Source organism: Sarcophilus harrisii, chromosome 5 (assembly GCF_902635505.1).
Source record: "Sarcophilus harrisii chromosome 5, mSarHar1.11, whole genome shotgun sequence".
Classification (NCBI taxonomy): Eukaryota; Metazoa; Chordata; class Mammalia; order Dasyuromorphia; family Dasyuridae; genus Sarcophilus; species Sarcophilus harrisii.
Window position 1 is genome coordinate 191872164 of NC_045430.1, and position 17947 is coordinate 191890110.

A 17947-nucleotide genomic window follows, 5' to 3' on the forward strand; every position below is an offset into this window, starting at 1 on the left:
ATGAAAAGGTAGAATTCAGGACGTAAGTCCAGTTGCTTTTTCTATACCATTGACCTCTATTTCTGTCCAGCATGGGTGACTCAAATAGGAGAACCTTGATTGTATGTCCATCTATTTCTACTCCTTGTTTTAGTGGTCTCAGCCCAGTATTTCTTGCTCTCTCTTCTTATTCCATCACCAAGAGAAATACTAAAGAAAATGCTTACCTCTTTCACAGGAGAACTCACAGATAGACTGTTTCCCAACAAAGAACACAGTTTTTATTTAAGATATTTCCTGGAAGCTGAGCTTCTGTTATTGATGTTGCTCCATCAATTTACAGGGAAGAAAGGGATGAATCTCACCAAGTGCCTTAAGCAAAAGAATAGAAATAAGGCTGCTGAGGACAATCCTGTTGCCTCTCCCTTTTTCCCCTTTTACTCATCTATCCAACCCTGGAGGATTCAGTGCTGAAACTCTTATTTTTAATGAGCCCAAAAGCAAGGATCCCCTCAGGACCTAGCCTAAGGGAAACCAGAGAAACTTCAACCTCTTCCCTTCTGGCCAATCAGAACCAGAGTTTTGAAAGTCTTGTTTAAAGATACTAATCCATTTTTCTAGTCCCACTTCAGTCATCTCTTCTCCAGGTGAATTCATTGAAAGTGCCAATATTATTCTATGTGCAAAGCTGAGTCCCCAGGGGCAGATGCAGGGAAACAAGAAATGTAACATTTATTGATTTTATGATAAAGCTAACTTCCCATGTGCGAGGTTCCCCAGATGGAAAAAGCCAAAAATGCAGAGTATTCATAAAATCTCAGAGACCAAAATACATGTCAGATGTCATATGACCCCAAACACTACCCAAATCACAAACCCAAGTCTCCAACATTTGTGAAAACGGATCATTCTGTCTCTGTTTTAAGAACTGGCTGTTCATTTCACCACCAATATGTCCCACTGTGGGTCTGCTTTAATAGACCAGAATATTTTCTGTTTTTTATTTTGTTGGATTAAAACTTGTCTCCCTATATCATTCCTAAATATTTCATAGTTTTACTATTTGGAATCAAACAAAACCATTCTATTTCCTCTTTGGCATGGTAACCATTGAAATATTTGAAGATTAGGATCATGTCTCTACCAAGTCTTCCCCAAGAATAATATTCTCACTTTTTTCTACAGACTCCCATAGGACAAGGTTTTCAGAACATTGCCCCTGAATACCATGCAAGTGTGCAAGGGCACAGGGCCTTAAATCTAAAAGATTGGAGTTCAAATCTGTCCTGAAGATTTTATTAGTTGTGTGGCTTGTGCATGACCTTGGGGAAGTCATTTAACCACTATCTTACCTCAGTTTCTTCACCTGTAAAATATGGATAATTATATCCTCTATCTCTGTTGGGTACTGTGGTACTTAGGACAGTGCATGGCACATAGTTTGTACTTAATAGATACTTATTTCCTCCCCTTGCTTTTCAGTCCCATCACTACTTTGTCACTTTCTTTGAACTTGTTCCACCTAATAAATATTCATCCCTAAAATTTGATACTCCAAAATGGACCCAATATTCCAGATTAGGTCTGCTTACATTACTAGGTGTGACTTTGTAACTACTGCCTCCAATTCTTGCAATATGGTTGGGTCATTTCCTTTTCCATTCCTTCATATCTTAGATGACACCTTCACACCTCTTCTTGAGAATTACTCATCAATGGGAACAAGATACACCTTTCTAATGCTCATCATAAATTTCTACATACTGTTATTCAATTTAGAACTACTTGATCAATGCTTACTAAATTAATGGATGAGAAGATGGATAATTAGATAAAGGGGAAAAATGTTTAGAAGAGGATGCATAGGATAAGAACAAGTTGTCTTTTCATAAACATTCAAGATATTGGAAAATAGGGATAAGAGTTAGAGACACTCTTTATGAAGGGTGGGCTTCAGATTGAATGAGTCTTCCACAAAGTCAACAAAACAGTCTCTCAGTTTCTTAAGCTACAAATTAATATCTCTTCAAAACATAATGATCTTTTTCCTTGATGATCACAATCTTATTCTCCAAAACCACAGTGTTATTGTTTTAGAGTAGGACTTTTTTTTCCTTCTTTGTATCTCCAGTGTTTAGGACAGTGTTTAGAACATAATAAACATGACAATTTCCCCTGCAAACACCTCTGGTACCTTAGTTGGTGAGTACAGAAATTGTGACAGAAAAGTAAAATCAAAATTGGATTAAGAAATACCAAATTTGTTTTTACTTTATTAACACATACATTTCTATTATATTGGATTTTAGGAATACTAGCATGAAAGAAATCTATTAAAATACAAGGGAGGGCAAAAGGACTTAAGGGAATGAAAAAATTGCATGATGCTCATCACATTATAATTATTAATACAAACATTCTAAGATTTTATAAATGAAGTTTACAAACACATACACACACACATATACACACATATATATTTCTACATTTTTTGGTAAATTTCAGTTGTTTGCTTAATATTTAGCAGAACATGCACCCTAAATGAAATTCTTACCAATGCACCCAAACTCACACAATCCAACTATTCATGGAAAAAAGTCATCCAGTGATGGCTGAATAAGTTTAGGTATATGATTATAATGGAGTAGTATTGTGCTATAAGAAATGATGAGCAAGATGCTTTTCAGAAAAACCTGGGCAGACTTACAAGAATTGATGCAAAGTGAAATGAGCAGAACCAGGAGAACATTGTACAAAGTAACAGCAATATTGTATGATGAATGCTGTAAATGACTCAATTATTTCCAGAATTACAAAGATCCAAGACAACTCTGAGGGACTTATGATCAAAAAATGCTATCATTTCCCAGAGAAAGAACTGATCAAATCCAAATGTAAATAGAACTTTCCTTTTTAAAAAACAACTTTATTAATCTGCAAGGAGAGAAGTTTGTCTGTGTTTTCTTTGGTACCATGTCTCTTAGGGAAATGTTTTCCATGACTGCGTATGTATAATCAATGTCAAATTATTCACCTTTTTAAGGAGATGTGGAATAAGGGAGAGAAGGAGAGAATTTGAAAACCTCAAAAATCTTTTTTTTTTAAATGGTAGTTGGGGAAACTAGATAATACAGTGGATAGAAGACCTGCCTTAGAATCAGGAGGGCTTGAGTTCGAAAATGGCCTCAGACACTTGACACTAACTAGCTTTGTGACTCTGGCCAAGTTACTTACCTCAATTTCCTGGCCACCTCCAAAAAAAATTAATGTTAATTTTTTATTTACCTGCAGTTGAAGAAAAAAAGAAAAGCTTAACATAAGATTTCCATACCCTTGTGAAAGTCATTCGTCACCAAAAAAAACAACCAAAAAAATCATAGTATCATAACTTTAAAACTAGAATAGATCTTAGGAGTCATTTTCTTCAAAGCACTTTATTTTATAGATGAGAAAACTGAGACACAGAGACATTCAGTGTTTTGTCCAAGATGACATTTTAATCGAAGACTTCTGATTCAAAATCTAAATTTAGATTGCCTAGAACAGTATCTACAATGTACCTTAGAGTAGCTTTTCCATAAAAGGTACTGGAATCCTTGAGCTTATTTGGCTCAAGGTACTAATACTCAGGCTAGTGTCAGAGCTAAATGGAAGATTAAGTACAAACAAACAAACAAACAAACAAAAACAGATCCATTTGAAGTCAGCAGTAACAACCTCAGACTTCTGAAATCCAGTCACACATCTACAGTTATCTATAGGATATTTCAAAGGGAATAACCGGCAGATGATATTTACTAGATTGTGAGTTTTTCAAGGACAATAACCCTATCTTTCTAGCCAGAATTCAGCACCAGTATTTAGCACATATTAGGTGCTTCATAAATGTTAATAACTGACTGCCATCTCAACCTCAGTTTGTCTAAATTTCACATTGTGCCTTCCACAATCCTCTTCTAAATGTTTAAAACTCTGCTAATGGCAGCACTATTTTTCTAATTTCCCAGGTTTGTCAGCTCACTTATAATATGAGAGCTTCACTCTCCCTCATGCTGAATATTGGGCCAGTTGTCAAATCATGTATTTGCCTCCTCCATAACATTTTTTCCATTTGATCTCTTCTTTCCATTTGTATAACTACCACCGTAGTTCAAGCTCTCATCACTTCTCCATAAATTACTACAACACCCAACTAATTAGATTCTTGCCTCCAGTCTCCATAGTCTAGTTTATCCTCTACACAGCTGCCAAAATGGCTTTCATTATATACAGAAAAGACTACTTGATTCCCTAATTTAATAACTTCTAGTGGCTCCCTACTGCCTCTAGCATAAAATATAACCAGTTCTATTTAGCACCTTAAAAAATTTATAACCTTACTCCAAATTATATTTCCATCATTCTTAACCATTACTCCCTGCCCATCTCTCAGGGATCCAGCCAAGTATACCTCCCTATTGCCCTGTTTCCTATCTCCAGGTCTTTTTATTGACCATTTGCCATTCTAGCAATACACTCTTTCCTCATCTGTGCTTTATACAATTTATACAATTCCTCTCATTCTTCACAATGGAGCTCAAGCACCATTTTATCCATGTGAAGCCTTTCATGACCCCGCCAGCTGCTAGTGCCCGCTCTCCCAATCTATCCTTTTTTCACTATTTATTTATATGTGTTTTATTTAAATTTTCTCTGTCTGTATTTATATATGAAATCATTGTATTCTCTATTACAAAGCAATCTCCTTTTGAGGGAGGATTGGGCCATTTTTGTATTTATATCCTTAGCTCCTTGTACAGTTCCTGGAATACCTTGATTGATTGAATTGGTTTAAGTGTTACTCCTGGCACAGACTACTTTGTGATCATAGGAATGATTTTTAACCTCTCAGCAAATCGGTACTCTTCCCTTCATTAAGGATGAATCTATTAAGGATGGATCATATGTGAGTCTGAGATTTAGATTCCAAAAAGAAATATAACAGAAGAGGAAGTAGGATAATAATTTAGCTCTCCCTTCATCAGTAAAGTTGGTAAAGATATGGAGAGGGAGAGAAAGAGACAGAGAGAGAGAAAGAGAAAGACAGACAGACAGAAAGACACACACAGAGACAGAGACAGAGAGAGATGAGGGGGGAGAGATAAGGGGAAGGGAGGGAAAGAAAAAGAGAAGACAGATTTGCTATCTCCTGAGCTGCAGCTTCCTTTTTGCTTTTTGCTTTCTCAAATCAAGACCAGTAAGGGACTATGTTGTGATTTAACATAGAATGACTCAAAACTTGGAGGAGATGGAAGAGTCAGCTATACATCCTGTAAAGATCTAGATAAGAAAGTAGAAGTGACAGAAGTTGCATCCCTCTTTCCCACTCTCTCTTTACAACTTCATTCCAATTTCATTCACATATATTATCCAACTCAAAAGATCATGATGGACAAAAGAAAATTACAGTGATCTAGATACACAAAGTCCTTTAGGGTTTGTTGGTGGTAGTCCTCAAATTATGAGAAGAGTACTATAGGTTGTCAATTGGGAGTCTAAGCCCAAGACCACAATTTGATGGCTTACTACAATATATATCAGCAGTCTTGTAAGGGCAGAGGTGTGACTCGCCCTATCATGTGTGCTAAATATGGACCCTCATACATGTAATGCTATTGGTAAAAACTGTTTTTGTTGTTGTTTATCCCAAATTCTAGAAGAGGACCTATGATATCACTTGAGTTGTAAATGAATTGGAAATGAATTCTGCAGAGATATTCAAAGTCATTAGATTGACACTCTCCTCCAGTGTCATGATAAAGGTTAGGAAGCCTCACGGACAAAGCTGGGAGTCATTCAAACCATGTGAATTTGTCATTCATGCTTTGTGAATTCCTTTAATCAAATAAAATTTAGCTGAGATTTTATTGAAGAGAATTGGGTGGTTCATAGGATGGAAAGGGATAGGGAGAAATTTAGTACCATGAAACCAAGAAAAGCTGTATCGATCTTCAGAGAAAATGGGCCAGCAGGTATAAAGGAGATTAAGGGTGTAAACATAGAAACATATTGAAGATGCAATAAAGTTATATGGAAGTTTGAGAACAAAAAGGTTACATTAACAAAGACCAAAAAAGACATGAACATATGGAAAGGGGGAGGAAGAATGTCATAGCCAGTCTTCAAAGTCTGGCTGAGATTCAGTCTTACTTATTCCAGCCTATTTTCTTTGAAAGCCCCCTCAGCCAACCAAACCCAAAGAGTCATTTCCCTCAGTCCTCCAGCCAACACACTGCAGCCTTACTCTGGAAGAAATTCTTTCTTATCCCTTAGCTCTTGGCCTGATAAAGATGCCTGAATGCTGCAACTTCAGGGAAGGTTTCTCTCAGACTACCTGAAAGTCCATCTTTTGAATTTGATTTCAAGTTTCAAATTCAGCCAGAACACTTAAGGAGCTGTTATTTCTCCTTTATTTTTGAAGAGGACCTGTGATATCATGGGGTGACATTTTGCCTTGTGAATTAGATTAAAGTGAGGGAGAGTTGCAAAAAGTTGTCAGTCTCACTCTCTCTTCCTGAGACATTGCAGTCTAGTGGAAGGACAGAAGTCAAGATGAATGGTGATGATCTAGGATGCAACAGGTGAGTTTGGCATTTTCTATGCCTGACCTAGCTCTAAGCTATCCACAGTGCCTGCTTCAGCTGCCATTATGGCCATTGGGATGAATGGTTTTCATCCTGGTATTGCTCGAGGGAGAGTTCATTTTCTGAGGGTAGACAACCCCTAACTCAATGACAGATTTGCAGCCTGTCAATCACCCTCAACCTGATTTAGCCCATCTTCCAGGAAGATTGGCCAGCATGTAGCCACTGTGGATGCTATAGTTCTTGGAACCATAGGTAAAAGTTGGATGAATAAGGTCACACCAATGATGGATGAGCAGCCCTGAAAAGGGCTTGGCAAGCCCTCATACCAGAAGTTTAAGATAGTTCTTTATTAGCCATTTTGTTAGATTAGGGAGGAAAGCTATCTAAATTAATCAAGTAGCTATACTAAGGGGAAAAAATGATGTGGGGAACAGAGTAGATATTGTGGAGCAGGCAATCAATCTTGGAAATGGAGGTGTAGACAAGTCTAGGTGGGTGGCTCTAATCAGAGTCTTTGAAAAGCCAAAGATATTTGATGAGGAGAAGAATGGGAAAGAAGAGGAAAATCAAGACTGAGTGTGTTATGAAACAGAACTAGGCATTTTAGCTTAGTTCAGGCCTCTATACTTTCATTGATTTTCTTGTGATGGATTGGGAAAATGATTTTTTTTTCTACCCCTCCCATTGACAGCAAGCAATCCAATATAGATAAAATATGTGCAATTCTACTACATATATTTCCATAGTCTTCATGCTGCACAAGAAAAATCAGAAAAAAAGAAGGAAAAAAAAAAGCAAACAAACAACAACAAAAGTGATCATATTATGCTTTGATCCACACTTAGTCTCCACAGTTATTTCTCTGAATGGAGATGACTCTATCACAAGTCTATTGGAATTGCCTTCAATCACTTCATTGTTGAAAAAAGTCCATCACAGTTAGTCATCACATAATCTTGTTGCCATGCACAATATTCCTTTGATTCTACTTACTTCACTTAGCATTAGTTCATGGAAGTCTTTCCAGGCTTTTATGAGATCATTCTGCTGAGCATTTCTCATACAACAATATTCCATTACATTCATATATCATAACTTATACAGCCATTCCCCAAATGATGGGCATCCATTCAATTTCCAGTTTTTTGACATTAGAAAAAGGACTGCTACAAATATTTTTGTGTATGTGGATTATTTTTTCCTTCTTTAAAATCTCTTTGGGATACAGATCCAGCAAAGACACTACTGTATCAAAGGATATGCCCAGTTTGATAGCCCTTTGGGGAAAGTTCCAAATTGCTCTCCTGAATGGTTGGGTCAGTTTGCAACTCCACCAACAATGCATTAGTCTTCCAATTTTACCACACCCCACCAACATTTTTCATTATCTTTTCCTGTCATCCTAGACAATCTAAGAAGTATGAAGTGGTACCTCAGAGTTGTCTTCATTTTCATTTCTCTAATCATAGTGATTTAGAGCATTTTTCACATGAATAGAAATGACTTTAATTTCATCTGAAAATTGTCTGTTCATACCCTTTGACCATTTGTCACTTGGCGAATACATGTAGTTTTATAAATTTGAGCCAATTCTCTATATATTTTAGAAAAGAGGCCTTTATCTGAAACACTGGTTGTCAAAATTTTTTCCCAGCTCTCTGTTTCTCTTCTAATGTTGGTTGCATTGATTTTGTTGGTACGAAACATTTTTAATTTAATGTAGTTGAAATTATTGATTTTGCATTTCATAATGTTCTCTACTTCTTTGGCCATAAATTTCTTCCTTCTCCAAAGATCTAATAGGTAGACTACCCCTTGTTCTCCTAATTTGCTTGCAATATCACCCTTTATATCTGAATCATGATGTCATTTTAACCTTATCTTGATGTTATGTGTTAGATGTTGGTCAATGCTTAGTTTCTGACAATATAAGGACATTTAACAAATGCTTTTCATTTATTCATTCATTATTCTATTTGTTTCTTTTTGAGTTATCTTTTCCAGCTATGACAGTCTTTGATATCAAATACTGAATTAGCTGAATTCAGATCATGACTTTTGAATTGCTGTATCACAAAATTTTAAACCAAGAGTTTCAGGAATACTGATGTTCAATCACATTGCTCTCATTATTCATTATTTAAAGTTACATTTTAGTGATGATTTTCTCATTAATAAATAAAATATCAAAATACTATTTTCCATTTATCTCATTCACTTAAATTTGTTTTTATTTATAATGTACATAATACAACTCTGCTAATGAATTTACATAACTGATTAATTAGTGACTATACATGTATTGGGGGTGTTCAAAAATTTTACAAGGAATTGTATAACCAAACAGATTTGAAAACCATTGCTTTTACCATTAATATTCTGAAACAGCAGATACTCACATATGCCCCCCAACCAACACATACCTCTTTTATAACAAAGAAAATCATTTAAGTAAAACAAAAAAATGTAGTAACCAAATCTGACAATATATGCAAAATTCTTCTTCATTAATCCCTGATCCTTTAACTGAGAGAAAGGATATGTGTTTCAGCTTCTGTCCTCGGGGTATTGCCATTAAATTGAGTTCAACTGTTTTAGTGTTGTTTTGAATTATGTTATTGCAGTTAATGAATATTTTTATCCTCCTGATTCTCCTTTGCTGGCCCTTCATCAATTCATCCAGGCTGAAATATTCATTTGTCAAGGTCTTTCCAGAGACTGTAGTATAGAATGGAAGGAAATGGTGTAGGGCTAATGACCATTTACATATTTGTGGTTCTGATTGTCAAGGTCCTGCACAGGAAATCAATTTGGGGAGGGAAAGAATGAGTGCATCAAAAAACCTGTCCTAGTTCTTATTAGAAACTTTTCACTTTCTACCTCTTCTCTAGCAAATCATTTCCTTCAAAACTGAATGACATTTCAGCAAACACAAAACAATGGCATTGATGTCAACGAGAATTAGATTCCTAGAAAGAACATACCCACTAACTTAGCCTTGAATTTTCCCAAGGACAAGAGAATTACTACTTGACGATTACGGTGAGGAACTAGTTTACTCCAAAAATCCAAAATGTATACAATTGCCATTGAAATATCCTTTGCAAAGGGCTTACCATGAAAGAGATGACAGTAGCGTTTCATCCCATCTCTCAGAACTTCTTTAACTTTATCATTCCGCAGAGTGAAGATAAAGGGTGTCAGAAATGGGGTTACCACTAAAATCAGCAAGGAGACAGTCTTGTTATATTCCACAGCTTCGGTCTGCTTGGGCTTTACATAAAGAAATAAACAGGTGCCATAACCAATTACTACATATATGAAGTGAGAGGCACAAGTGGAGAAGGCCTTTCTCCGGCCAGAGGCAGAAGGGATCTTTAAGATGGTGGAGATTATGTAGGTATAGGAGATCACAGTGGGAAGCAAAGAACCAAAGAGAACAAAAACGGCCATCAAGAAGAGAATAAACTCTAGGAAAAGTGTGTCATCACAGGAAAGCTTGAGCAATAACCCTCTCTCACAATAAAAATGACTTACAAGAGTTGACCTGCAGAAGGAGAGTTGAAAAGTAGCATAGACTGGCCAGATTTCAAAAAGAAATCCAAAGACCCAGGCCAAAATTACTACCCAGAGACAAACTTGATTGTTCATGATGATGTTGTATCTTAGGGGGTTACAAACTGCTACATAACGGTCTACTGCCATTGTTCCAAGTAATACTAACTCTACTGTCCCAAAAGAGAGATACAAGAAAAGTTGAGTGACACAGGCTGAAAAAGACATGGAGAGGACTTCAGACATTAACAATCCTGCTAACATGGGAGGAATGATAGTGTAAGTAATCAGGATGTCCAAGATAGACAGATGACCAAGGAAGAAATACATGGGAGAGTGTAGTCGGCGATCAGCACAGACAATGACAATGATTACCACATTTCCCATTAAAGTCACAAAAAAGGAGAAGAAGAATATGGCAAAGAGTGTATAGCGGAACTCTGGAGATCCAGGAAATCCTTCAATATAAAATTTGATGAGTCCAGAGTGATTTCCCACCATTCAGTCTTCTGTTCTTTCTGATAGGTAGAGGGCAAAAGAAAGTTAACATTATCAATCAAAAGTTTTAATTCACAAAGATACAAACATATTTAGAGTATGCTATATCTTTCACCTGCTTATATGATATATATATATATATATATATATATATATACACACACATATATATAAAGATCATCACCTTTAAATGGCAAGAATTTAGTACTAAATTGGTGTGTATTGGTCTGAAAATCACGATCAAATGCCAATGAATGAATTTACTCTCTGGATTATGAATATGAAAAAAAAATGATGTAGTATAGAAATCACAAAAGCACAATAAAACAATATGAAAAATTCGGAATTAATTTATATTATAAGCCTCTTCTTTTCCTTTATGATAGCCCCTTAGATATCCTTGTGCCATTTGGATGTCTCTTAGATAGGATCATAATGATACTTTCCAAATGCTAGGTTTGGGGTGTCTCTTTTAGTTATATTAATATCTAGAGATCATTTTGATAAGTTCTGACCACTTTTTAAACAGTTTTTAAAATTTTTCCAAATACATGCAAAGATAGTTTTCAACATTCACCTTGTGTTCTAAAATTTTTCCCCTCCATCTCCCCCCCCCATTCCAAACAGAAAGCAATCCAGTATATGTGAAATATGTATAATTGTTCTAAGCGTATTTCCATTTTCCTCATTCTGGACAAGAAAAATTGGACCAAAAGGGGAAAAATCACAAGAAAGGAAAAAACAAGAAAAAAAACAATAACAACAAAAAATGAAAATACTATGCATTGATACACAATCTCCATAATACTCTCTCTAAATGTGGATGGCTCTTTCCATCACAAGTCTATTAGAATTGCCTTGAATCACTTTATTGTTGAAAAGAGCCAAGTCTATCACAGTTGATCATGTTGGTTCTGTGTACAATGTTACAGATCATCTTTTAATAGTAAGAAATAAGAAGTAATAAAAATAACAACTAACATTTAAATAGTAATTTCTATGTGGCATCATACTTAGCACCTTACAGATGTCGTCTCATTTTATTCTCACTACAACCTTAGAAGATAAGTACTATTATTAATTTCATTTTATAGATTAAAAAACAGAGGCAAGCATGGATTAAATGATTTGCCCAGATTCAGAAAGCAGTATGAGTCTGAAGTTATATTTAAACTCAGATCTTCCCGATCCAAGTCTAGTGATGTATCTACTGTTCTATCTAACTATTCAGTGCATCGCTAAGCTGGGTAAATGGAATCATATATCAATTTTCCAGGAGCCATGAAACTCCTGGGAAATTAGTTTATACAATGACAGAAAGAAGATGGAACTAGAAAAAGAATACAGTGTAGGGAGTGAGAAACCTGAGCTGGAAGTAAGTTGAAACTAAGCATCTGGGAAGAGCCAAAATTAAGACTTGTAAATATGTCTTCAAAATATTAGTTTATATTTCTAGTCATATGAAAAGATGTTCCACTGATGCTGAGTGAAACGAGCAGGACCAGGAGATCATTATATACTTCAACAACAATACTATATGATGACCAGTTCTGATGGACCAGGCCATCCTCAGCAACGAGGTCAACCAAATCATTTCCAATGGAGCAGTAATGAACTGAACCAGCTATGCCCAGAAAAAGAACTCTGGGAGATGATTAAAAACCATTACATTGAATTCCCAATCCCTATATTTATGCACACATGCATTTTTGACTTCCTTCACAAGCTAATTGTACAATATTTCAGAGTCTGATTCTTTTTGTACAGCAAAATAACGTTTTGGTCACGTATACTTATTGTGTATCTAATTTATATTTTAATGTATTTAACATCTACTGGTCATCCTGCCATCTAGGGGAGGGGTGGGGGGGTAAGAGGTGAAAAATTGGAACAAGAGGTTTGGCAATTGTTAATGCTGTAAAGTTACCCATGCATATATCCTGTAAATAAAAGGCTATTAAATAAAAAAAATTAAAAAAAAAAGAAAAAAAGAAAAGATGTTCCAAATCCCTATTGATCAGAGAAATGCATATTTAGACAACTCTGGATACCACCACACACCTGTCAGATTGGCTAAGATGACAGGAAAAGATAATGAAGAATGTTGGAGGGGATGTGGGAAAACTGGGACACTGATACATTGTTGGTGGAATTGTGAATGAATCTAACCATTCTGGAGAGCAATTTGGAACTATGCTCAAAAAGTTATTAAACTATACGTGTCCTTTGATCGAGCAGTGTTACTACTGGGCTTATATCCCAAAGAGATCTTAAAGAAGGGAAAGGCACCTGTCTGTGCCAAAATGTTTGTTAGCAGCCCTTTTTGTAGTAGTTAGAAACTGGAAATTGAATGGATGCCCATCAACTGGAGAATAGCTGAATAAATTGTGGTATATGAATATTATAGAATATTATTGTTCTGTAAGAAATGACCAGCAGGATGATTTCAGAAAGGCCTGGAGAGACTTACATCAACTGATCCTGAGTGAAATGAGCAGGACTAAGAAATCAACAACAATACTATATGATGATCAATTCTGATGGATGTGGCCCTCTTCAACAATGAGATGAACCAAATCAGTTCCAATAGAGCAGTAATGAATTGAACTAGCTACGCTCAGTGAAAAAACTCTGGGAAATGAGTGTGAACCACTACATAGCATTTCCAATCCCTCTATTTTTTATCTGCCTGCATTTTTGTTTTCCTTCTCAGGTTATTTTTACCTTATTTCTAAATTTGATTTTTCTCTTACAGCAAGATAACTGTATAAATATGTATACACATATTGCATTTAACATATATTTTAACATATTTAACATGTATTGATCTACCTGCCATCTAGAGGAGGTGGTGGGGGGAAGGAGGGAAAAAGTTAAAACAAAAGGTTTTGCAATTGTCAATGCTGAAAAATTACCCATACATATATCTTGTAAATAAAAAGATATAATAAAAAATTTTTTAAAGAAATGACCAAAAGGATGATTTCAGAGAAGCCTGGAGAGACTTACATGAACTGATGCTAAGTGAAACAAGCAGAACCAGGAGATCATTGTACATGGCAACAACAAAACTATATGATGATCAGTTCTGATGGATGTGGCTCTCTTCAACAATGGATTGATTCAGACTAGTTACAATTATTCAGTAATGAAGAGAGTCATCTATACCCAGGAAGAGGACTATGGAACTAAGTGTAGACCAGTACCTACCATTTTCACTCTTTCTGTTGTTTGTTTGCAGTTTTGTTTTCCTTCTCAGGTTTTTTTTCCTAGATCTGATTTTTCTTATGAAGTAAAATAACTATGGATATGTATACATATATTGGATTTAACATATATTTTAACATGTAATGGAATGCCTGTCATCTAGGGGAGGGGGTAGGGGGAAGGAGGGGAAAATTCGGAACAGAAGGTTTTGCAAGGGTCAGTGTTGAAAAATTACCCATGCATAAGTTTTATAAATAAAAAGGTATAATAATAAAAATAATATTAGTTTAAAGCTTGCTTCTTTCACTCCCTTTTTCCTACTCAGTTCTCAAACCCTTAAAATCTGGGTCCCAAAACAACCATTTAAATAAATTATTTTTTTCAAGATTGCCAATGAAGTCTTCTTCAATAAATTTCATTGCCTTCTTATTACTCCTTGTCATTCCTCAACTTTTCTGATACTATTTAAACTACCCTTCTTTTTATTTAAACTATCCCTTCCTTTGGCTTATTCCTGCATTCCCTGGCTTTCCTGATATTGCTCACTGATGGCTTCCTTCCTAACTATTGGACCATTCAATCTCATTCTGCTAGTTGAATCATTAGCTGTGTCCCATATTCTCACTCTATTCCTTCCCATTCCAAATCATATGAACATATATATTCCCCATAACTGTGTCTTAATTCTTCACAGATTCTCTCACTCTTTTGAGCTCATCAACTTTTGTACATTCCAACATTATCCTAATACAAGCAATTCAATAGTAGGTAGCTAATAACTGTATATTGTGTTTAATTGAGTTAGAATGAATATCCATGTTATTACTTATTTATCTTGCTTGATACTATTATCTAAACCTATAACTTCAATAAAGAATAACATAGTTGCAAACAGCATGATCTAATAGGGTATAAACTTGGTTTAATTCTTAGATGCCAAATTTAAATTCCATTAAATTTAGTTTATTTAAATTCCATTAAATTTAGTTTAATTTCTTCTAAAAAAAAAAAAAGGTTGGACTAAATTCTTTCCAAGGTTCCTTCCCTATGTTAGACCATGATTTTAAAAGAGCTTTTGTTGCCCTTGAGAGGACTAACAGGATTGTTGGTAAATGTAGGGGAAAAAAGGATATGAAGGCTCTACTGTTGAGCCAGTAGCCCTAAGGAGGAATCCCAATTTCAGAGGTGGTAGAAGAAAATTCAGAATGATCTTTGTTTCACATCAATCTCCCTATAATTTCACCTAGATGAAACAAAGGATGATATAAGCTAAAGCCAAGAAATCTGGCTACGTAAGTCAGAAAGCATTGTAAAGTGCAGTGATACAGTAGGCCAGGAGGCATCCAATCTAAACTCTTTGGTTTAGTTAGACAGAACTGGGGAAATGTCAATAGACATTTTGGTATTTGATAGCAGAAGCTGAGAGATTAAATGACTTCTCCAAGACCACTTGATAGCAACTGGAGTGAGTTCAAGTCATTTGCTCCAAATTTTTAATTCTTTCTCCTAAACCACAGTTCTTCACCTGTAAACTCAGGAATTAGAATGCATCACCTATGCAGTTCTTTCAATTGCTAAATTTGTAGAATATAAATCAGAGGCTACCACTGACCTCACAATTAGTGCCAGGTTGAAAGGAGCATTCTAGTAATGACACAAAGGGAACACTTTGGATATCTGAGCAAATGACATACAAATAGCAAAAGAGAGCCAAGGACTTGCACTGAGACTATCTCTTATTAACAGTGAGGAGAAACATAAACATAATAGGAAAAGCCTGGGGGCCTGTGAAGAACAACCTGGCATGGAGATAATAGTGCTAAAGTTTACTCAGAACTACTGAGTTCCCTTATTATCTGGATGCATTTAGAGCTTTATGAATTGAGTCTCCATGACCTTCCATTTCTTCATTAGTGAAATGGAAATAATATTTGCAACTATTACTTTACTGAGAATTATAAATTGTAAGCGATTAGTATTAGTATGAGACACAAATTTTGTAAGTTTCTGAATCATAGATATAGATCTAAAAGGAACCCTAGAAGCGGTCACCTTGGTCAGCTTCCTCATTTTGCATGGCAGACTGACAGAGAGAGAGGAATAGTAAATCCCTAAACCAATTCAAGTCCTCTGCCTCCAAATCTGGTATTCATTTTAACATACTATACTCTTCATGTCTCATTCCTCAAGACTACTTAAGGGGAGGGCTTGTTTGAAGTAAAGGTGGGAAATTTTTTAAAAGGGAGTGAATGGCACCTAACAACTGAGAGAGATCATTAAGCTGGGAACTGGGTAACACTTTTCATTTCTAGAGACTATTCCCTCTCTGGCAATCCAAGCCCTGGCATCCTGAAACGTAATTCCCCACACAACCAGCATAAATTTAGGGTTCCATCATCTATGAGCTTTTGGATTTGAGCCAAGTAAAAGAGGCAGCATGTAGTATAATAGAACCAGTACCAGATTCCAAGTTATGGTACTGGATTTGAGTTACAAATTTGGATGAGTGAATCAATTTTTCTGAATTTCAGTTTCCTTGATAATAAAATGGGGAAAAAAGATTCTTGTAGAGTAGGAGGGACAGAGCAAAAGCAGGAAGATACAACTTTTAAGTCTTATCTCTACTGACTATATGATCTTGAGCTAGCTATTTCTTTGCTCAGTGTCCCAGATGACTCCTCAAACTAGAAGATGCAGAGATGCTTTTGAATAGCATTGCAAAAAATCACCTCTTTAGGTGCATATTAAGGAAAACACAGGATGCATTCACTTCCTCCATCACAGACTTTTAATAAATATCAAATTAGATCATGTATGTATATGATATAGTAGCTACATAAAATTATATGTATTACATATGTGTTATATAATATATATCCATATATTCTAACATAGCATAGCATAGCATATATTATTCTTTAGCCACCAGTTAAATATGACCATGACAATTATTCATGTCCAGAGCCTCCCCTGCTATTTTTCCTTGAAGCTGTTTTTTTTTCTTCCCATTTCACTAAGGCACATTCTTGAGTGCAATCTGGCTTCTCTATCTCCCTTCTTCCACCTAACACTCAAACAAACAGTGAGGGTACTCCAGGATCAAAAGACAAAGGTTTTGGCAGTCTGACATAAGGCTTTAGTGCATTCAGCATGAGTGAATAGATTTTTTCAAAAAAAGTAAGTGTGAATGAGCAACCATGAGCTGTGCTGAGCAAACATTTACTGAGCACTAGATCTGTGAACTTCCCTGCCTGATACACAGGCAATACAAAAATGAAAGGCAGAATATCATGGAGAGATAGACAGATGCCCCAATAAAAATCCACCTTCTATATAGTCCTTTCCTTTATAATTCCCTGTGTGGGAGGTGGTATAAATTTTTGTATTTCCATTTTACTGGTAAGGAAATTTAGGCTTGCCTATGAACACAGCTAATAGGTGTCAGATTTAAGATGTAAGTCCAGTTATTTTTTCCATACCATTGACCTCTACTTCTTCCAACAGGGATGACTCAGATAAGAGAACCTTGATTGTATTGTCTATTTCCACTCCTTGTCTTAGTGGTTTCAACCCCGTAGTTACCAGTTCTCTTGCCCTCTCTTCTTATTCCATCACTAATGGAAACACTGAAGAAAATGCTCACCTCTTTCACAGGAGAATTCACAAACTCAGTTTCCTCACAAAGTGCTGGGCTTTTGTTTAAGATATTTCCTAGTAGCTGACAGAGGTTTTATCAAAGCTCTCTCAAGAGAGCTTCTGCTATTGATATTGCTCCTATTGTTATCAATATTGTTGAATATTGATATTCCCTCTAGCGGGGAAGAAAGGAATGAATTTTACCAAGTATCTTAAACAAAAGAATAGAAATAAGGCTGTTGAGAATAACCCTGTTGCCTCTGCCTCTTTTCCTTTTTACTCATCTACCCAACCCTAGAGAATTCAGTGCTGAAACTTTTTAATGAGCCCAAAAACAGGGATCCCCTTAGGACCTAGCCTAGGGGAAACTAGACAAACTTCAACTTCTTCCCTTCTGGCCAATCAGAACCAGAGTTTTGAAAGTCTTGTTTAAAGAGACTAATCCA

At 35.8% G+C, this 17947-nt stretch overlaps 1 protein-coding gene and 1 pseudogene across 1 annotated transcript; both read right to left on the reverse strand.

Annotated features, from left to right (window-relative positions):
• LOC100922928 overlaps positions 1-17947 on the reverse strand; it is an 80132-nt pseudogene that overhangs the window by 7803 nt on the left and 54382 nt on the right.
• On the reverse strand, positions 9567-10661 carry LOC100915886 (olfactory receptor 9A4-like). The gene has a single exon (XM_031940230.1). The coding sequence runs from the start codon at positions 10659-10661 to the stop codon at positions 9567-9569; it is 1095 nt and encodes a 364-aa protein (XP_031796090.1).

Coding starts and splice junctions, on each gene's coding strand:
- LOC100915886 (XM_031940230.1), bottom strand. CDS start 10,661: ATGGTGGGAAATCACTCTGGACTCATCAAATTTTATATTGAAGGATTT.